The sequence below is a fragment of the Bos javanicus genome, chromosome 2, assembly GCF_032452875.1.
Source record: "Bos javanicus breed banteng chromosome 2, ARS-OSU_banteng_1.0, whole genome shotgun sequence".
NCBI lineage: Eukaryota > Metazoa > Chordata > Mammalia > Artiodactyla > Bovidae > Bos > Bos javanicus.
In genome coordinates, this window is record NC_083869.1 from 99613241 (window position 1) to 99636253 (window position 23013).

Below are 23013 nucleotides of genomic sequence, written 5' to 3' on the forward strand. Positions count from 1 at the left end.
TGGATAGAGCCCAGGAGTTAAAGATGACTCATATTTCAAACTTGGAGAACAGTGGTACCATTGGTGGGAGAATGCCGGACAGAAGGTGACACCTTCTTTTGTGCGTGTCTTTTCACACAGGAGAGGGTGATGATTTCAGTTCATGGTTACCTAGAGTTTAGTGTGGTTGTCCTACATCCAGGTAGAAATGTTCCTCAGCAGCTGGAGAGATGAGCAGTGGGGAGGAGTTTCGGAGGAGAAGGGGGAAGCTGGAGGCACAAGTACAATGATCCAGCTTTGAAACAGCATACAGAAGAAGGTTGAAATCATGTAAAATAGATGTGATGGCTGGAGAAGCATCTTTAAAGTGAGGAGAACAAAGAGTGAGACTGAAACCCAAAGAACTCCAAAAATTCGTAAATGATATCAGATGAGCTCATATGCCAGAAACAGGAAAATATGATTGAGTAAAATTAATTAACTGCAGTGTCGTGGCAGTCCAAGTCATGAAAAAACTTCAGGAATTGGATGATCATCATTTTCAGTACAAGACAGGTCTAGAAAGAGAACTGCTAAAAGTATGTTAGTTGACATTGTCAGGGTCACTAGAATTTAGGTGGTTATGACAAGCAAATTGGAAATATGAGAATAGAAGCAAAGGAAAAGGGAGGAGCTCTGGAGGGGGCAGGATGTGAGGTCAAGAAAGTTTATCTAGGAAATTTTGTAGGATATTTGAAATTTCAAGGTATACATAAGTTGAGGATAAAAGAAAAATGGAAAAGGAAGAAGAATAAGAGTATGACTGAAGTGGCCATATTTTTAAACTCAATACAAGTCGCTGTGTATTTAATACATATATTCTATGTCAACTCTATATAAGCAACAAGTTTGCATAGCAATTCATATTGATTCAGGAAAATAAAAAAATAATGGAAACATCAAACTTTTGAAGTCAAAATCCCAAATAAGAGACTGAATAAGAATATGGAATAATACCATTCTCTACATAATCAGTATCCTAAAATAGATACTTTTCAGAAAATTCAGAAAGAGAAACTATGTTATTAAAAACACTGAAATTTGAAATATTGAACTGTGTTTAACATATGCTTGTACTTACTGATTTATAAACACCTTGATGTACCCATAGAAGTAACATAGTTGAGATACTTTGATAAAATGTTTTCTAAATTTTAAAATTAAAATGAAAGGATATTTTAAAATGTTATTACAAAAGTATTGACAATAATCCCACAAGCAGCCCTACTTGTTTTCTCCATTAATGAAAATTCTTTCACTATATACATTTCAAATATAACAAGAAGTAATAAGAAAAATATTAATGCATATAGAAAATTATATATGAAACCATGATTCTAATATTACTAAAAACCTTAAATGGAATTTTTAAAAGATGCCCTATAAAAATAAATATCCTAGTTCATGTCTCAAAACAAAATTAAATTGACATTTGTCATGAATGTAAGTGATAGTGAAGAAACTAATCTTTGCCCTATAAATTTAGGTTACAAGTCCTCTTTTAAAATTTCTATCTTGCTAATTTTACATATGCATATCATTTCTATGTTTTAAATTCCTGTTAATCGCTTCAAAATATAGAGAGGGATCACTAATGGAGGAGAGATACAAATTGCAAGAATAAAAATTCACTGGACTGTGACTTCCTAGCGGTCAGGAGCTGTGTCTTATTTATTTCTGAACTTAGCTATAACTGGATCTGATACACAGTAGGTGTTCAGTATAGCAAAGTTGAAGAATGAATGAAATGGGAAATGTTGCTTAAATAAAAGTCCTCTAGTCAAGGCAAGAAGAGACAATGTTATAACCTTTTTCTCTAGGAATATTAGTGAGACTCCCCTGATAATAGCTAAATGGATCACAAATTTTTAAAATATCTAAAGAACTTATTAGAGTTAATACATTTAATGTATTATACTTTAGAGTAGTAAAAGTGCTTTTAAGGTATTACATAGATAATTTTATTTTCAGGCAATCATTAAACAATATTCAGAATTAGAATTTTCCTTCTGAAAAATGTGATTTGAAAGACTATTTTCATTAACTTGGTTTCTGCATTATCTAGCTGACATAATATTGGCATATATTAACAAAAGAAGATGTTTTCCAAAGTAGAGACGGCCTGGTTAAGTTCACACTTACTGATGGCCTAGTTATTACGTGTGTTTAGAATAAAAATAGTCACTCATCCCATCATCCCTACTGCCCCTGTGATCTAAGAAAAGATTCTATCACTACATGATCAATTTGAAAAAGTGGGACTGAGTGCACAGAGCACCTCATTGCTTCTTTAAAAGTATCTCAAAGTACAGAGCACCACAGTAGTGAACAGAGGAAGGAAGATTTAGGCACTTAAAAATTCCAAATTCCTAGTCCGTTCTGGGGCTGAGACCATAGAACTATCATGCAGATGAGTGAACCCAGACAATACAGAGGGTATTAGAAAAAGGATGGCAGGAAGCTAAATGTAAACAAAGATAAGTATCTGTCAGGACTAAGTCAGTGATAGAATTCATTTACTTTAGAAGATACCAGGGAATACACTATTCAAATTCCATCTCCCCATCATTCTGCAGGAGTGAATTTAAAGCCATCTTTACTAGAGTTCTCAAATGATCTGGTCAGATTTCTTTCCTATTCCACCTTCATCCTCCCTTTTGGTTGACATCCAATGTTTGTAACTGTGGTAAACTGATCTCTTTGTTGTCCCTCCTACTTTCCCACCACTATATATCTTTTCCTTTATTGTGTAATCATGATTTAAAAGGACTAGGAGAAAGACATACCAGCCAGGCATCCAGACTCTGTATGGCTCTGAGATCTCACTTTCATTTCCCTAATGGCTTTGTTGTAATTAGATTTGCAAAAACAGCAAAAGGTCTCATTTTGAATGGCAACAGCTGTTGACATCAACATTATATTGAATAATTTACTGGTTTAATTTTAGCTGCAAAACAATAAAACCCTCTTGTGGATGATTACTTTAGCAGGCAAAGTTTTCCCTCTCTGTTGCTGATTCTCCTGCTCCAACAGTACCAGTTTCTTCATGAAATATCCTTAACCTGAGAGGGCCAAAAACTCTCCAGGGGAGCAGCTTATTTTTTCTAGTTTCCTTGAAGCAAAGTGTCTTTGTGACTATTTCAGTATCCTCAAACTATGTGCTTATGTGTAAACCAGTGAGGTGGCATTAGCTCTTCCAAGCTGAATTTGAATTTGAATGGCAGAATATTACTTTACCTTTTGAGAATACGCCACTTCACAGAGTGACTTAAGCTGATTTCTTGACCTGCAGGGAATTGAAGCAGCATCTGCAAATTGATGTCCTCTTGGCAGAAAATGATGTGGTTTGCTTTACTTCTTCAGTATTCCCTATTAGCCAGCCTTTAATCTGGCAGAAAATCTCTTTACGGAATCTCATACTTTCCTGCCAAATCTAAAGCACCCAAGATGATTCTCCACAAGTGTGCGTGTGCTTGTACGTGTGTGTGTGCATGTGTGCAATGGTGAAGAGGATTTTTGGACAGAAGGAGGATAGAGCATGTGAACCTGCTCTCAATTCTAAATTTATTCACCTTCTAGAGGAAAAAAAGAAAAGGAAAAGTCCTTATTAAAATAGGTTTGCTGTCTTTTAAAGAAATAGTTGTTGAGATTCGTTAGATGCAGTGACACTATTTCTTTTATAGTTCAGTGCTTTTCTCCTTTCTGTAATGTCTTTGTTATTCAACTGTTATCAATATCAAAGGTATTCTAATTATTATTCATTTTAACAATGCATCCTTTGAAAAGTTAAAAAAAATGTGTACCCATCTTTGAATTGTCCTACATCGGTTACATTAGGTAATATGCTAACCTATGATAGAATTACTTTCACAAAATGTACTTGCATTTTTATTAATATGCATATCACTAAATTCCTTTTTTTCCATCATCACTGCTTTTGCTTGTATTTTGTTGAAGGAGTAATACAAGGCAGCATTTATCAAAGAGAGATCCTTACTTTAAGTTGATTGTCACAACAAAGAAACATAAAGTCTCTGTGAAAGACTTTTATCAAGTGGAATCTCAAAGGTATAATTGCTTGTTTTTTCTTATATCTTTAGTTTCCAGCAAAATTTGGAAGAATTTCTGCACTGTACACAATGTATATGTGATACCAGCTTCATGAAGGTGTCGATAGAAGTTATTAAAAAATGTTAAACAGAAACATTTTAGTGGGTATAAATTCAATTCCATAAAGCATTCTTGCAGAAATGATTTCTCTTAAAATCAACATATATAAAGATCAACAGAATTTTACATGAGAGTATCACATATTGACTAGATTGCCTCAGGGATAAACATGTATGTGTGTACCTTTTGATTAGCAACATGCACTTGATTGAGTTTTTGGCCAGTAAAGTTGCTTACCCTTGGGTGCAGTTTGGATGGCACGGGTGGCACTCTCGATCTTGATCAGCATACTTGAAAATGAAACTGTTTGCCCCCTGTAAGCCATCTGGACATTTTTCCACACAGTTCGGGCCATCCTTGAAATGGGAGCACTTTGTACAGTTGTCAGGTCCCTAAAAAGTGTGAGGGGAAAAAAAACAAAATGAAGAAAGAAAAATGGGTGCCTTTTCTTCTGGAATGTATTCATCTAGTTTAGCTACTGAGACCTCAGTGGATGGTGAAATGTCCTCTAGGAAGAGCATTTTTAGAAGTACAAAAGGGGATGCTGCTAGTATAGATTTTCAATCCACAAAACTGTCCAGTGATTTTCTAGAAGGACATCAATATTTTCTTTCTGTCATTTATTCCCAGTGAGATTACACTGCAACGGTATTTGGTAACAACACATTTTTCCTAGAAATATTTAATCACAGTCACTAGGAATATGTCAATATGATCATGAATTAATGAAGATGAGGAAATGATAGGCATTAGGCTTAACACTGAATTTCATATACAAGTGAGATGTAAACTCTCCTTTGGTAGTACCATGAGTATGTGAACAATGAATTTAAAATTTTCTGTGGTTGAATTATCAGGAATTAGGCATTTTAGGTAAATCAAAGTTAATTTCTAAATTACTCTCCATCTCAAATCAGCCTATAATGCTAAAATTATATCATCTCTATGAATAGAGATTTTAGAAAATCACAGTATAATACTAAGCATAATAAAAGCATGACCTAATGAGCAAATGTCAAAAACTCCAATAATAAACTGGATACAAAAGAATATTATATGGAGAGACTAAAAAATGGTGATATAACTATGAGCATAATCTATATTATACTAAGTCACTTTATATATTTATGTTTACAATTTCTAATATCTAATACATACAATTATAATAAGCAATAACAGGAAAATATATTTAAATGTCATAATAAAAGTAAAAATATTAAATTCCTATCAAACATCTACAAATTTTTCCAAAGGAATTGATATGGATTTGGTGCTGGGACAGTAAGCATGCAAGAAATGATAAGTAATGCTTTCGCAAATCAAATTGAGAACATCGTGGTGAAAAATGCTATTGTCTTAAAATATTCTCATATACTTACACATTTGACTGTTTTGAATAATTGTATAATAAGTAGGAATGATATTATCTACTTAAAATTTGTTTTAGTCTCCTTTTGAATACCATATTTTCTCAGGATTCCTCTTCTTTTTGCTCCTTGGAACTTCTTACCTCCACTCCTGTCCTCACAAGTTTGTTTATAGCCATAAGGCTCAACATTCATGACAGTTCACATAGAACATAATTTAGATAAATAAGATATACTTAGTAAAGAGAGGGATGTTTAATATTATTAGGTTTACAATTATAAATGATGTGAATGTGACAGACAAGACCAAGGAGACATCATACAGGTCTATTTATTAGGCAGGGGGTTGGGGATCAGTCTATTCATGGGAGTGTATTACATCTAGCCAGACATTACAAGTGGTGATATAAGGCATCAGGAAATCAAGAACATAATACTTTAATCTTGTTCTTGAAGTCTGTGAGTCTGTTTCTGTTTTGTAAATTCATTTATATCATTTCTTTTTAGACTCCACCTGTAAATGATATCACACGATATTTCTCCTTTGCAGTCTGACTTACTTCACTCAGTATGATACTCTAAGTCCGTCCATGTTGCTGCAAATGGCATTCTTTGATTCTTTTTTATGGCTGAGTAATATGGTTGCCAGGCGAAGGCTGGGAGGAAGGGATAGTCAGGGAGTTTGGGATGGACACGTATGAATCGCTATATGTTAAATGGATAACAAACAAGGACCTACTGTATAGCACATGGAACTCTGTTCAATATTATGTGGCAGCCTGGATGGGAGAGGTGTTGGGGGAGAATGGACACATGTATATGTTTGACTGAGGTTCATGACATTGTACAGGAAACAGGGATCAAGACCATCCCCATGGAAAAGAAATGCAAAAAAGCAAAATGGCTGTCTGGGGGGACATTACAAATAGCTGTGAAAAGAAGAGAAGCGAAAAGCAAAGGAGAAAAGGAAAGATATAAGCATCTGAATGCAGAGTTCCAAAGAATAGCAAGAAGAGATAAGAAAGCCTTCCTCAGCGATCAATGCAAAGAAATAGAGGAAAACAACAGAATGGGAAAGACTAGAGATCTCTTCAAAAAATTAGAAATACCAAGGAAAGATTTCGAGCCATGCAAAGATGGGCTCCATAAAGGACAGTAATGGTATGGACCTAATAGAAGCAGAAGATATTAAGAAGAGGTGGCAAGAATACACAAAAGAACTATACAAAAAAGATCTTCATGACCCAGATAATCACGATGGTATGATCACTCACCTAAAGCCAGACATTCTAGAATGTGAAGTCAAGTGGGCCTTAGAAAGCATCACTATGAACGAAGCTAGTGGAGGTGATGGAATTCCAGTTGAGCTATTTCAAATCCTGAAAGATGATGCTGTGAAAGTGCTGCACTCAATATGCTAGCAAATTTGGAAAACTCAGCAGTGGCCACAGGACTGGAAAAGGTCAGTTTGCATTCCAATCCCAAAGAAAGGCAATGCCAAAGAATGCTCAAACTACCGCACAATTGCACGCATCTCACACGCTACTAAAGTAATGCTCAAAATTCTCCAAGTCAGGCTTCAGCAATACGTTAACCATGAACTTCCAGAAGTTCAAGCTGGTTTTAGAAAAGGCAGAGGAACCAGAGATCAAATTGCCAACATTTGCTGGATCATCGAAAAAGCAAGAGAGTTCCAGAAAAACATCTATTTCTGCTTTATTGACTATGCCAAAGCCTTTGACCATGTGGATCACAAGAAACTGTGGAAAATTCTGAAAGAGATGGGAATACCAGACCACCTGACCTGCCTCTTGAGAAACCTATATGCAGGTTAGGAAGCAACAGTTAGAACTGGACATGGAACAACAGACTGGTTCCGAATAGGAAAAGGAGTACATCAAGGTTGTATATTGTCACCCTGCTTATTTAACTTCTATACAGAGTACATCATGAGAAACGCTGGGCTGGAAGAAGCACAAGCTGGAATCAAGATTGTCAGGAGAAATATCAATAACCTCAGATATGGAGATGATACTATCCTTTTGGCAGAAAGTGAAGAGGAACTAAAAAGCCTCTTGGTGAAGGTGAAATAGGAGAGTGGAAAAGTTGGCTTAAAGCCCAACATTCAGAAAACGAAGATCATGGCATCTGGTCCCTTCACTTCATGGGAAATAAACGGGAAAACAGTGTCAGACTTTATTTTTTTGGGCTCCAAAATCACTGCAGATGGTGATTGCAGCCATGAAATTAAAAGACGCTTACTCCTTGGAAGGAAAGTTATGACCAACCTAGATAGCATATTCAAAAGCAAAGACATTATTTTGCCAACAAAGGTCCGTCTAGTCAAGGCTATGGTTTTTCCAGTAGTCATGTATGGATGTGAAAGTTGGACTGTGAAGAAATCTGAGCACCGAAGAATTGATGCTTTTGAACTGTGGTGTTGGAGAAGACTTGAGAGTCCCTTGGACTGCAAGGAGATCCAACCAGTCCATCCTAAAGGAGATCAGCCCTGGGTGTTCTTTGGAAGGAATGATGCCAAAGCTGAAACTCCAGTACTTTGGCCACCTCATGCAAAGAGCTGACTCATGGGAAAAGACTCTGATGCTGGGAGGGATTTGGGGCACAAGGAGAAGGGGATGACAGAGGATGAGATAGCTGGATGGCATCACTGACTCGATGGACGTGAGTTTGAGTGAACTCCGGGAGTTGGTGATGGACAGGGAGGCTTGGCGTGCTGCAATTCATGGCGTCGCATAGAGTCGCATATGACTGAGCGACTGAACTGAACTGATATGTTTGACTGAATCCCTTTGCTGCCACCTGAAACTGTCACAACATCGTTTATTAATTGGCTATATCCCAATACAAAATAAAATTTTTAAAGCATATACAAAAATAAAATTTAAAAAAGAAATATAATATTTTAAAATTTAAAGATAAAGGCAGCTAATGAAGAATAGCAGTGCAAAGAAAAAGAGGGTAATCTGAAAGAAATTCCTGGAAATATACTGGTGAGGTTCAATCAAGTACCGTTTTGACTATTTTGAAGTGAGAATCTATCAATTTATCTACCTAAGATCTAACTAGATAAACAGATATAGATATATAATCATTTTTCTTAATTTCCTATATGTATTTTATATGTGTACATGTATGTACACATATATGTACATATATTTAATATTTATATACATATATTTTTTTCTATGAAATAGAATTATGTTCAACCTGAAGAGTTTGCTACTGGCAACTTATTTCCTACCAAAAGAATACTTCACATGCTTCCAATTTTAACACCTGCTCATGGGTACTTAGGCACGTAATGCTGTCTATTATACAAAATCATTTACTCTGCCAGTAGGCTCAGTGGCATGACATTGTATAAGACAAGTGACAAGCTGATGTCGTCTTTCAGAACACAAGAATAAAATTTACTAGGAGTAAATTAGGCAGTCATAAAATTAGGAATTATTTTTCTATAAAATTCTTCTAATGTAAAATAATGTCTAGGTAAAATCAACAGATATAAAAAATACACAAAATTAAAATTAAATTCACATTTAATCTTTAGGCATACTTTAATAGAATATATTTTTTAACTTCCTCATATTTAGAGCATCTCTTAGCCTTTTGACTATATTACCATGATATGAAATCAAATGTCCAGAGCTGACACAACAAAAATATAGTCTGACAAATCTCAAGAGGAATGAAATGTACTGATTCTTCATCTCATTTCCATAATAAAGAGATTTAAAGAAATACATGTGTGTCTAATGGGTACTCTTCTATCATTATTTTCCCAAAACTTTTAAGATTCTAGGTCCAGTAAATGAACTAATAAATGCAATAATAGCAAACAAAGGTGAAGGCAATATTCTTCCTTATCTCTGATTTTAAGCTATCCTTGAACTCAATAATCTAGACAGAAAACTAAAGGATAGTCTAAATCCTGACAGAAATATTTCATTTTTTCTCTCAGTGATAATTGACATTTTTCTTTGGTAGTTACTGTAAAAGACAAAGCCATGATTTACCAGTATCTAATTCTCTGAACTTTCAGCTTCATAGAATATAGAAATTCCCTCCCACTAGACGGGAGGTGTGTCTTCCTATGGATAATGAAATTAAGCAGAAGCAATTTAAGAAACTGCTGGTGCTAAACTCTCCAGCCTCTTTCCCTGCTGCTGATGTGGGGGTCTTATGTACATGTGAAGAGTGAAAGTGTTAGTCATTCATTCAGTGTGTCTGACTCTGAGATCCCAGGACTGTAGCCCACCAAGCTCCTCTCCCCATGGAATTCTCCAGGCAAGAATACTGGAGTGAGTCAGTTCAGTTCAGTTGCTCAGTTGTGTTTGACTCTTTGCGACTCCATGGACAGCAGCACAACAGGCCTCCCTGTCCATCACCAACTCCTGAAGCCTACTCAAACTCATGTCCATCGTCTCGGTGATACCATTCAACCATCTCATTCTCAGTTGTCCCCTTCTCCTCCCGCCCTCAATCTTTCCCAGCATCAGGGTCTTTGCAAATGAGTCGCTTCTTCGCATCAGGTGGCCAAAGTGTTGGAATTTCAGCTTTAGCATCAGTCCTTCCAATGAATATTCAGGGTAGACTGGTTGGATCTCCTTGCAGTCCAAGGGACTCTCAAGAGTCTTCTCCAACACCACAGTTCAAAAGCATCAGTTCTTTGGTGCTCAGCTTTCTTTATAGTCCCATTCTCACATCCATACATGACTACTGGAAAAGCCATAGCTTTAACTAGACAGACCTTTGTTGGTAAAGTAATGTTTCTGTTTTCTAATTTGCTGTCTAGGTTGGTCATCGGAGAAGGCAATGGCACCCCACTCCAGTACTTTTGCCTGGAAAATCCCATGGATGGAGGAGCCTGGTAGGCTGCAGTTCATGGGGTCGCTAGAGTCGGACATGACTGAGCAACTTCACTTTCACTTTTCACTTTCATGCATTGGAGAAGGAAATGGCAACCCACTCCAATGTTTTTGCCTGGAGAATCCCAGGGAGGGGAAGCCTGGTAGGCTGCCGTCTATGGGGTCGCACAGAGTCAGACACGACTAAAGCAATGCAGCAGCAGCAGCAGCAGCAGCAGGTTGGTCATAGCTTTTCTTCCAAGGAGCAAGCGTCTTTTAATGTCCTGGCTGCAGTCACCATCTGCAGTGATTTTGGAGCCCCCCAAAATAAAGTCTGTCACTGTTTCCATTGTTTTCCCATCTATTTGCCATAAAATGATGGGACTGGATGCCATGATCTTCTTAACTGTCCTCTTTCATCAAAAGGCTCTCCAGTTCTTCTTTGCTTTCTTCCATAAGGGTGGTGACATACTGTAGTGAGTAGCCATTTCCTTCTCCAGGGAATGTTCCTGATCCTGAGGGAACATTCCTGAGGGATTGAAATCAAGTCTCCTGCATTGCAGACAGATTCCTTACCATCTGAGCCACCAGAGGTGCCATAAATTCAAAACTTCTTGGAATGCCAGACCATCACAGAGTGAGGATGAGGGAAGGGTCTGAGAAAGCTTCCCAGAATTTCAGTGCACTTTACATGAAATATATTTAAATATTTTTCTGTAGTCTACTGCAATATGGTGGTTATTTATTATGGCAACACAAGCTTTATTAACCTGACTTTAATAGCTACTTCAGCTTTTATCAGGTCCCATCTCCTAGGCTTTATCTTCTCTTGCTGCCTCTCTGGCTTGTATTTTGGTCTCCTTTGACTTTATCTGATGTCCCTTTTCTTCTTGCATTCCCTGTCTTATCTTTCTTGATAGGACTATATAGGAATAGTGAAAGTGTGTCAGAAAAGACAAAATTGTTTTAAAAAAGAGGAAGAAATAGAATAAAGAATAAAATAAATAAAACCAAGGGCAGACAGACAAGGATATAAAACCAGAGGCTTGCTTTATTTCAGATCTATCCCTCTCAAGATTACCCTAAATATCTGTCACATTTAAATAAGATAATATCATCCATTTTACATCCATTTGTGATGTATATTCCCAGAAAGCACTTTATTCTTATTACATTATAGACACTGTTGTCTAGAGAAAAAAAAAGTGAAATGAAAAGAGTGTGGAATTTGGTGTCATAATTTCTATAGTTGAATTCCAGCTCCACATCTTACTAACTTGCTGAGTTTTAGAATAACTTTCTAGTCATTACAGTGGGTTCAATTTCTTTATATTTTAAATGGATAACATGATAGTATGTTTCAGGTGTAATAGTGTTTGACAAATATAAATATTTATCAATTATTATCATTAGGGAAACACTGACAGATCAGGAAAATGAGATTTCAACAGAATAAATCATGAGGCCAGGTGTGGGAATTTCAATTAGCTTTATGACTTCTTCTATGTCATCATAATGTCAGTCTCATGAAGAATTTTCCTGAACCTCTAGGATATCCTAAGCGATATATACCAGTTACATGACACATAAAACCACCACTGTCTCTAGTTTTGATAAACAATATGTAGACCCAGAAACAGGCATACACCTTATACAATGTTGCCTGAGCTCAATTCTGGAAGTTTTTCAGATAGAGTAACCTAAAAGACACTATGCTCTTGTTTAGCATTTCAAGGCTTACTGATCAAGTGATCAAGCAGGTTTTCTTGATTTCATGCCCTGATCTTCTATAGTTGAGTGATTCAACTTTAACGAGCTTTTTGTACTTTTGACTTTTTGCCTTCTCTAATCTCTAGAACTATTCATTCACAATTTTAGCAATGAAGAGTGATTTTAAGCATTTGACCCACCAATGCCATCCTTACAGAATCAAAATATGTTCATTAAAAATCTGTCTTTTCATTTTTTCTTGATTATCAAATAATTTTGAAAATTGTAAGAATATTCACTTCCAGGGCTTTTTGATGTGTATTCTTATAAACTACCTCAATTCCTTTGAGGAATAGACTGTAAAAACAAAGACATCAATAAGCTAGTTACTTCTTAGCATACTTATATACCACAGGAGGCAGCATAAGGAATGCAACAAGCACGGGACTGATTTTGCAGTTTGCCTTCTTCAGAGAAGACAGCCAAATTCTTGGTTATTGTAACCGTATGCTTTTAAACTCTCTTTCTCTGAAAGATACTTTTTCCTTTTTTTTCATTCTCAGACATATGGTTCCTAGATACGATAGTTTTTAGACAAATTTTACAGAGACAGGTCAACTTACTTTAACAACCCAGTATGGAATTTTACTTTCCTGTTTCTCAACATTCTTTACAGAATCCACATTTCTCATGCTGCAGATTAATTGTATTTTCCATTACTACCCTTAGCAGAAAAAGAAAATAGCCACATATGCCCTTAGCATACTTACTTGGCCATCATTACATACTAAATTGTCTTTTAGACTTTGGTTCTTTATGTCAAATCATATCACTTCTTTTTCTCAGAGGTTTGTTTTTCCAAACTTAATCATACTCATGGTAGTCCTTTGAACTGTCCAAGTATCCCACATACTTCTTTAGATGTTCCACAATGGCTCACTGGGGCCTAATGGAAGTTTGGAGGGCTCAATGATAATTTTTTTCTAAGCTAATTAAGTGCTGAATAAGCACTCTGGTAGAAAAAATTAATGCTATTTAAATTTCAAATGAATTCTTATGGAGCAGTGTGGACCTCTTGGCAACACTCAAATGTTGGTCCTCAAATTTTCTACTAATAGATGATTCAACACACAAATAAACTGAAAATTTGTCTAAAGAAAGATGAATATGACACTTTGGAATGAAAAACTCATACTGACCTCATTATTAAGAAAAAGTCTCATTTTAAGAATGATGGGAACCAAAGGAAGGTCTAAAAAATAATTATCACTTTTCTCCATAAAACTAACTTTAAACTACATAAATGTCAGCATGTTCATGAGGACTTTGCTAATCCTATAGCCCCTTCTTTGATCAACATGGTTCAATTTTTTCTCTCTGCCACAGTATTTTATTACATAGTTTTAGATTTTAATTACGAAAGCTTGCTTTCCCCATTTTTTCAATTTTTCCTCCTAATGCTATCAAAGTTAAATGATTAAACACAGATATGAATATGTTACAGTTTACCTCAAACAAAACATGAACTTTCGTATTTACAAATCTTTACATGATTCCTCAGTCTAGATTCTTCATAAAGGCATAGCTCAGACACCCCTTTTCTTTGGCTTTCTTTGGTGCCCCAGTTTTCAACTCAAAGGTTTGGTTTCTCCCTCATATGTGTTCCTATAACAGTTTATACATATTTATGTTTTATCAATTATTTTGCCTCCACTTAGTTATTTGTGTATCTCTCTTTTCACCATGATGCAATCTTTAAGGACAACACCGTATTTTCTTTTAAAATAATTATGTTGGAAATAAATATTTAAGAAACTGAAGTTTTAAGTCTTTTAAGCTGTAAACCTCTTGAGGGGAAATTATTGATTGTGATTCCCCATAGCATTCTATAAATACCTATTTAATGGGTGGATACACGACACAGCAATGACTCAACAGATATTCATACATGAAACCAAATAAGCCAACACAAACACAGATGTCTTCAGGCTTACCGGTCCATGGCATGTGAGGATGCCATCTTCCATCTTCTCACACTGGGGGTCACACTCGACACAGATGGAGCCATTCTCAAACTCCCGAAATTCACTGTGAAAACACCAGCAGCATGAGGCAGTGTAAGCAAACAAGCTGTCAACTTAACAAATGAAGTAACATCTGCTAAAAGTCCTATTGGCAGAGTAAATTCTAGAGTTTGTTTCTCTATGTGCCAGGAGCATCAGAATCATTTCCCTGTACATTAACGAGTAAGTTCTCCATTAGGAGAAAAGATAAACTGCAGCCAGATGGCTCCTCTTGCCCTCCATTGGGTTCAACGACAGACTCATTCAGGAAACCTCTCTTGTGAGAGATATTCCAGCAGTCTCAAAAAAAAAAAAAAAGAAAAAGAAAAAAGGAAAAGAAAAAGAAAAAAAAAAGTATTACTCTTTTGATGACATAGCAGAACCATTTCTGCTATTTTAAGTAAGGCTGTGCCTATTTGTCCCTATATAAAATTTTACTCTTGGCTGAAGTCTTATTTTTTAAACTTTGAAAGAACTATTGTATTTTTCTTGTTGCTAAGTAACATGAATGTTCCCTATCCTTGTCCTTCAAATCCCAAGACTCTTCAATTTATTTTTAGTGAAACTTCAAAAATGCTTTGATTTCTTTTCTTCTTTCAAAATATCTGCCTTGGAGAATTACAGAAAATATCTTTTCATGGTAGATTTTATTTTCTTAGATTATTGATCTAATATCACAACATTCTTTTCAGTTTAGACTTTTTTTGAAGTAATTCTATATGATATAAAATTAATAAAAAATAGTTTAATGATAACATCCTAAAACTTTTTAATTAAAATCTAGGATGACGGTCATTGCTTCCCCTAACCTTACATTTTGTGGCTATTTGAATATTAAATGTTACCAATATATAAGTTTTCTAATCAATATCTACTCTAGAATTTTCATTTCAGTAATTGCATATCCATTATGTATGACTTCCCAGGCGGCGCTTATGGTAAAAACCTGTCTGCCAATGCAGGAGACAAGAGATGCAGGTTCAATCCCTTGGCCAGGAAGATTCCTGAAGAAGAGATGACAACCAATTCTAGTATTCTTGCCTGGAGAATTCTATGAACAGAGGAGCCTGGTGGGCTACAGTCCATCGGGTCGTACAAGTTGGACATGACTTAAGTGACTTAGCACAGCACACAACAGTGTATAATATGCATACAACCACACTGTTTCCACTAATGTATGAGAGGATGAGGTGTTGGGTATAAACAACTTAGAATGTCAGCTATGAATAATTAACAAAATTTGACTAAATATTTATAGTTACTTTATTATTTTGTGCCTTTGTATCATGAGCGACCATTCCAAACTGATAGCATTGACAATATGGCAATTGGTCATTAACTAGGTAATAAATTCAAATATATTTTTCCTTAGTATCCATTCTTTTTTTCATAGCAGAATATCTCATTTGGTGATAATAAAGCCTTAACAAATGATTGAAATCCACAGGGTGGGCTATATTTTCTGTTGGTTATATTAAGATTACATCTACTTCAAGGTAAAATAATGGTTTGGTTTTCAAACTAAATAGCATAAATCTATGATGAGTTATGTGTGGATGTACATATTTACTTACACAGATTTTGCACTCAAATTGAAGTGTTAGTTTGTTATGGATTAACTTTTTACAAAATTTCTAGAGTTTAAACTGTCAAATACATATTTTTTTTTATTTTGCATGTTTTATCAACATGAGTGATATAAAATATTCAACAGAGGAAAACTTCAGAATATAAGGGTTAAAATGATGTGGTGCTGGTGGAGGTGGGGAATGGAATTCAATTGTAAAGAGAATCAAAAGCATCATGTGTAAATGAGATTATATGATTGTTACAGCAAAGTCTGCAATCATCAGCAAAGCACCATTTCTGAAAACAGCTTCTTGGGTGATGAAAGAATTAGGATACTAAATGAAGACAACCATTTTTATGTTTCTAAGACACAGGCCATCCTTGTCTTTTCTCTGGAGCTCCCTTCTCCATATACAGAGTTGAGGAATAAAATGAGGAATAAAAAGAGTCCTAGAGATAACCTAGGAAATGGAGAAGGAAATGGCAACCCACTCCAGTGTTCTTCCCTAGAGAATCCCAGGGATGGCGGAGCCCGGTGGGCTGCCATCTATGGGGTCGCAGAGTCGGACATGACTGAAGTGACTTAGCAGCAGCAGTAGCAGAGATAACCTAGAGGCTTTTTTTTTATAGACTAGACTTCTACCTGTAGAACCTCTGTCTCTCTTTCTTTCTGTTTTCAAAACAGATTCTCCTTGCAATTTCTTTATTGTCACTGTCTCCATTATTGCATTTTTTTCTTTGCTGTCTCACAGGGATTCTGCTATAACTTTGCCAGAGATCCCTTTTCACTTGAGTCTGATCTAACAAGTCACATTCCAAGAAGCATGGGCATTGGTTCCTGAACTTTGTGTTTTTGCTTCTATGCATTTCTCACAGTTTTGTGTGTGTGCTACTTTAACCAATCCTGTGATCAAGAGCAAAAGCTTTGGAATTGGTTGGTGTTCTCAGCACCAAGATTAATATTTCTGTCTTAAATCTCCTAACTTCTCTAGACTTTATTTCCTAAATATCCTTTTTACTCTTAAAAAGGAAAAAGTGTTTCAATGAGAAATGTAAAAGATGACTACAAAGAGCTAAGACTGATACCCTTCCTGTTGTTTCTCTGTTGTTCTCCACATTTCAGAAGCATTTAGCCATGTTGCCAGTTAAGAAAACACATTTAAGATTGCATGGCAATTAGTTTTCTTGCTCATTTTGAATACTTGTGTATTGTAGTTTGTTGTTGTTATTTAGTCACTAAGTATGTCTGACTCCTATTGTGTCTGACTCCTTGCAACTCTATAGCCCACCAGGCTCCTCTGTCCATGGATTTCCTAGGCAACTATACTGGAATGGATTGCCATTTCCTTCTCCAGAGGATCTTCCCCTCCCAGGGGTTGAACCCAAATCTTCTGCACTGGCAGGCGGATGCTTTACCACTGAGTCACCAGGGAAGTCCATATTGAAGTTACGAATTCCCAAAATATAATGACTTGTATGATATGGATTTGAGTGTTAACAGCCAGGATTACCTGACTTAGAGTTTCCCCCTAAAAAAAAAATCCTCTTTTTAGAATTTCTTCTTTTATGATAGTCAAGCTATTTGTGTATGTAAATAGGTTCCTTGATTTTGTATTTCATATTTGTATTTATTTTCAGCAATGTATACCTGACTATTCTACCTAACCATTTAATCAGCTCAGACTTATAGACACTAAATGGAAACAAAGATAACTATTTTAGGGGTAGGAATTCTAACAAGACTTTATTATACTTTTTTCTCTTTTTGGAATCACAATTATTTTAAGACATCAATACTAGTCCCATTTTCCATATTAAAAAAAACAAGTTTAGGACAATTAGTTATTTATCCAAGGATGGACATTTCAAATAGGAAGTGATTAAGTTAGGATTTAAGCTCATTTTTCATCAAAGGCTGTCATGTCTGCCAGGCAAAGCTGGAAGAAATTTACCAGTATCACAGATTGGAGTTGGCAAAATCTATCATTGGGTAGGCAAGAATTATATCAGATATTTATAACATAGTTTCACTTAGTATATTTTAAACCAATCCTTGTGTATTATTTCCTAGGGTCCCATCACTGTGGCAAAAAACATTAAGGACTTTATATTTCTATAATACATTTGATTTAATGATTTGGAAAACGCGGTTTCCCTGGTGGTTCAGATGGTAAAGAATCTGCCTGCCACTGCAGTAGACCTTGGTTTGATCCCTGTGTCAGGAAGATCCCCTGGAGAAGGAAATGGCAATCCACTCCAGTATTCTTGCCTGGAGAATTCCATGGACAGAGGAGCCTGGCAGGGTTCTGTCCATGCAACTGCAGAGTTGGACACAGCTGAGTGACTAACACACACACAAAAAAGTCAGATAATCAGTACTGTTTATTGTGCATCTAGGGAACCAGTATTTTTCCTTTGCTTAGCTTTCACTGTCTCATAAAAATGAGACAGAGAGTAGTATAGATAATCTATTCATCCACATTATCAATTTCATATTTCTGACAAGTTCAAAATTGAAATATTTAAGGAAAATACAATGGCTTCTGGAAAGAAACAGGATGAAAATCAGATGTCCTGATTTCCAGTGTTGGTTTGGTACTTCAACTACGTTTTGACATTGGTCAACATTTAATTCTACAACTTCTCACTATTTGATAAAATGATTTCTAGAATCTATTCCCTCCTTAGAACTGCACATACATATTCAAAAAACTTTTATTGTAACAGTCTCTTAATCGAGTTAAAGTCTATTAGTTCCATTTTAATGGTATCAATTGCTATACACACAGAGAAGCATATTTTATCTGAAGTATTTTATGTACCGAAAATATCTTTCTTTCATAATAATATGAACAAGCATGAATACAATTCAATTCAATGAGGCAAGTAGCAAATAATTTGCTATTCATTATCAACTTTATGAGTTGACTGTGCTCTACAAAGTTTCAAGTTGAATTTTCCTGATAAAACTACTAAATCCTTTATTTGGATGCTGTCTTTATTAAGATATAATTCATATATCATACAGTTCTTCTATTGAAAGTGCACAATTCAATGCTATTTTAATATATCCAGAGAATTGTACAACCATCATCACCATCTCAAACTGTTAAATAACTTTTTTAAAGTGGTTTTACATTTAAACGTCTAATTTTAGTATTTTTTCCTAAATTCATGGAGGGAATTGGTCTTAGTCATCTTTCAAAAAAGAGACATATCACTATTATTGAGATCCTTAGGTTTTTATCCTTCTAATGTAAAATGCAAAAATACAATGTTATCTGGGATTATGAAAACGGTTGTTAAAATAGGGACAATTTATAAGACAGAAGAAAGAACTTCAAAACTACAGTTTTACAAACCCTTGAAAACCTGTTCAGTGAGCAATACAGGGAAATTTGACTCAGGGACAGTACTAAAATTTTTATTTTAGTACTAATGAAGGACAACTGTGATGCATGAAATGGTATGTTAGGTTAAAGTGATTTTATGAGTATATGAAATGCCACACAACGAGGTATATACTAGGTTTTATTGTTGTCAATTTGATTGTTGCAGTATTGTAGATGGAATTTAAAATACTTGATTTAAAATACAGCTTAGGTTATCTTTAGAAAGTGACAAAGCACTTTCAGAAAACCTTTTCAACTAGAAAATACAAAGGTAATTTCTCTATAGGGCTCTGTGCTTGTCTGAAACATAGAAATGTGTGTAATTCCTAATACACAATCAAATAGCCTCACAACCTAAATGGAAAAAAAAATCAAAAGTTCTGCAGTCATTCCAGATGAAAATTAATAGGAAAACAAGAAAAAAAAAATTGTTGACACATATGAGAGGAAATATTACTTATCACAATGTCCTTCATAAAGAAAATAGAAACATTTTTCAATTTGGAGAGGTATAAATTTCTATAATCTATTATGAATTACTCATATTTATATACTTTTAAAAATATATGCACAATAGTCAATATGTCAATATGTATTTTGACCTGTTTACTCAAATAAAATTATTCCTTCTTAAAACAATTCTTTTTTATGTTTTTTTCTTTATGTCACACAAACTCTCCTTAAAAATCTTGACCAGCACACATATTCTGAAATTTTACCACTCTATGATCATTTTAATATCTGAACCAATCAATACCTCAAAGCTTATAAGATAAAGATGACATAAGATGCCTTACCCGTCATAGAGGTTACAAGACTCTATGCAGGTCCTTCCCCTGCTGAAGCGACGGCATGACAAGCACTGGTCTGGCCCAGGTCCCCAGCACCCATCATTTGAACAGAGATGGTTGCACACCATTCCTTCAGCAGCTGAAAAACACACCAGAATCAAGGGGAAATAAAACAGAAGGCTGTGTCCAAACTAACCATGTTAATATGAAACTTCCTAGGTAAAGCTATTTCTAAAGGAGTCGTTGTAAAAGAGATCTGTGGCAGATGTCTGTCTGCCTATCCGTCACTATGGCTCACTCTACCCTCCATATTTCCCTAGTGCAGAGCCCCAATCACTGTATGTAGATAGCACCACTGCATTTTTCATAATGGTGAACAAATGCCTCTTACCTCTATCAAAATTCTAGGGAGGGAGAGTGACAGAAATTAACATTCCAGTTAAGGTAAGGAACAGAATATATCTTTCTAAAGCCAACCCTTTGCTCCACTGATACAACAAACATTTTGGCTTCAATTTCATATGAGAAATTCATGCAGAAATAGAACAAGCAATACTTATTATAAAACAGCAAATATTAAAAGGGGGAAAAAAGAGAAATAATTTTGCATTAGTTTGTATTAACTAGAAATTTATGTAAATATAAATATGCAGTATGTTATCTTTTTTAGGTAATTTCTTTAACTCAGAATAATTACTTTGAGATTTATCCATGTTGCTACATGTATCAATATTTATTCATTTTTATTACTCAGTCTATCCCATTGTATGCATATAGCACATTTTTAAACCATTCACATAATGCTGGATATTTAGATTGTTTCCCATTTAGGGCTATTAAAAATTTAGCTACTATGAACATCCATGTGCACATTTGTTTGCACATACACTTTCATTTTATTTATTTATTTATTCATTTTTGGAATAAAATGGGTGGATAATATGGTAGGCAGAGGGTTAATTTTTTTAAAGAAACTATCAGATTGTTTTTCAAAATATTGTACCATTTTACATTCCCCATAGCAATAAATTCAACTTGTGAACTGAAGTTTCCTCACATCTTTACCAATACTTGGTATAGCTAGCCTGCTTAATTTTAGCCTTCCTAATATTATGTAGTGGAATCTCATATGGATTTGATTCACATTTTCTAGGTGATTAGAGATATTGAACATCTTTTAATGTGCTTATTTGCTGTCTTGTCTGATGAAGTGGCACTGAATTTTCTGCTCATTTTGTATTGGACTGATGGTTTTCTTACTATTGAGCATCTAGAGTTCTTTATAGATTCTGCAAATGTTTTCTCCCTTAGTCTTTTTATTTACTTATCACTCTTTTGAAAAGTACATATTTTAAAATATTGGTGAAGTGCAACTTATCAATTTTATCTTTTCTAAATTATACTTTGGGCATTATATCTAAAATTTTTGTCTAAACCAAAGTAACAAACATTTTGTTCAAATTATCCTTTTAGAAGTGTGATGGGTTTTTGCCCATATAGCCCATTTATAGTTAGTTTGCATATAATACTGATTAGTCAGGATTCTGAAGAGAAACAGAATAAATAGGTATATTCATATCTGTATCTACATATTTTTATATACTAAGAAATTGTTTCACACAGTTATAGAGGCTGAGAAGTCTGTCTGCTGTTTACAAGTTGAAGTGAAGTGAACTGAAGTTGCTCAGTCGTGTCCGACTCTTTGTGACCCCATGGACTGTAGTCTACCAGGCTCCTCTGTCCATGGGATTTTCCAGGCAATAGTACTGGAGTGGGTTGCCATTTCCTTCTCCAGGGGATCTTCCTGACCCAGGGATCGAACCCAGGTCTCCCGCATTGTAGACAGACGCTTTACCGTCTGAGCCACCGGGGAAGTCCCTTACAAGTTGCAGACCCAGTCAATTCAGTTCAGTCACTCAGTCATGTCTGACTCTTTGAGATCCCATGGACTGTAGCACGCCAGGCTTTCCTGTCCATCACCAACTCCCAGAGCTTGCTCAAACTCATGTCCATCGAGTTGGTGATGCTATTGAACCATCTCATCTTCTGTTATCCCCTTCTCCTCCTGCCTTCAATCTTTCCCAGCATCAGGGTCTTTCCCAGTGAGTCAGTTCTTCGCATCAGATGGCCAAAACATTGGAGTTTCAGCTTCAAAATCAGTCCTACCAATCAACACTCAGGACTGATTTTTAGGATGGACTGGTTGGATCTCCTTGCAGTTCAAGGGACTCTCAAGAGTCTTCTCCAACACCACAGTTCATCAATTCTTCAGCACTCAGCTTTCCTTATGGTCCAACTCTCACATCCATACATGAACACTGGAAAGACCACACCTTTGATTAGATGGACCTTTGTCGGCAAAGTAATGTCTCTGCTTTTTAATATGCTGTCCAAGTTGGTCATAGCTTTTCTTTCAAAGAGCAAGTGTCTTTTAATTTCATGGCTGCAGTCACCATCTGCAGTGATTTTGGAGCCCAAGAAAATAAAGTCTGTCACTGTTTCCATTGTTTCTCCATCTTTTTGCCATGAGGTGATGGGACCACATGCTATGATCTTAGTTTTTGAATGTTGAGTTTTAAGCCAGTTTTTTCACTCTCCTCTTTCACTCTTATCAAGAGGCTCTGAAGACCCTGAAAAGCCTACAATACAGTTTTAGTCTGAGTTTGAGAACCAGGAGCACAGATATTTCAAGTCCCAGTCTAAGGGAAGAAGAAGACTAATGCACCAGTTCAGGAGTCAGGCAGAGAGACTAAGTATGTCCTTTTTAGTCTTCACTGAATTACAATATACCTATCCACTTCATTTCACTCAGTCCATCAATTCAAATATTAATCTCATCCAGAAACACCCTTCCAAACTCATCCACAAATAATGTTTAACTAAATACTTGGGGAAACTGTGACTCAGTCAAGTTGACACACAAAATTCATGAACACAGATACTATCTTTTTCTTTTTTTTGGCATGTAGATATTCAATTTTTCCAGTACCATTTGTTGAAAATACAATCCCTTTTCCAGTAAATTATCTTTGCATATTTGTTTAAAATCAGTTGTCTTCATACTT

The 23013-nt window shown here is 35.5% G+C and overlaps 1 protein-coding gene across 6 annotated transcripts in view; it reads right to left on the bottom strand.

The window, feature by feature from the left end:
- ERBB4 (erb-b2 receptor tyrosine kinase 4) overlaps nt 1-23013 on the bottom strand; it is a 1283620-nt gene that overhangs the window by 289282 nt on the left and 971325 nt on the right. For all 6 annotated transcript variants that reach the window (XM_061383869.1, XM_061383859.1, XM_061383854.1 and 3 more), the window contains exons 13-15: nt 19955-20087; nt 14128-14221; nt 4426-4580 (exon numbers count right to left, since the gene is read on the bottom strand). In XM_061383869.1, coding sequence (XP_061239853.1) covers nt 4426-4580; nt 14128-14221; nt 19955-20087 — 382 coding nt within the window. The remainder of the gene's footprint in view (nt 1-4425; nt 4581-14127; nt 14222-19954; nt 20088-23013) is intronic.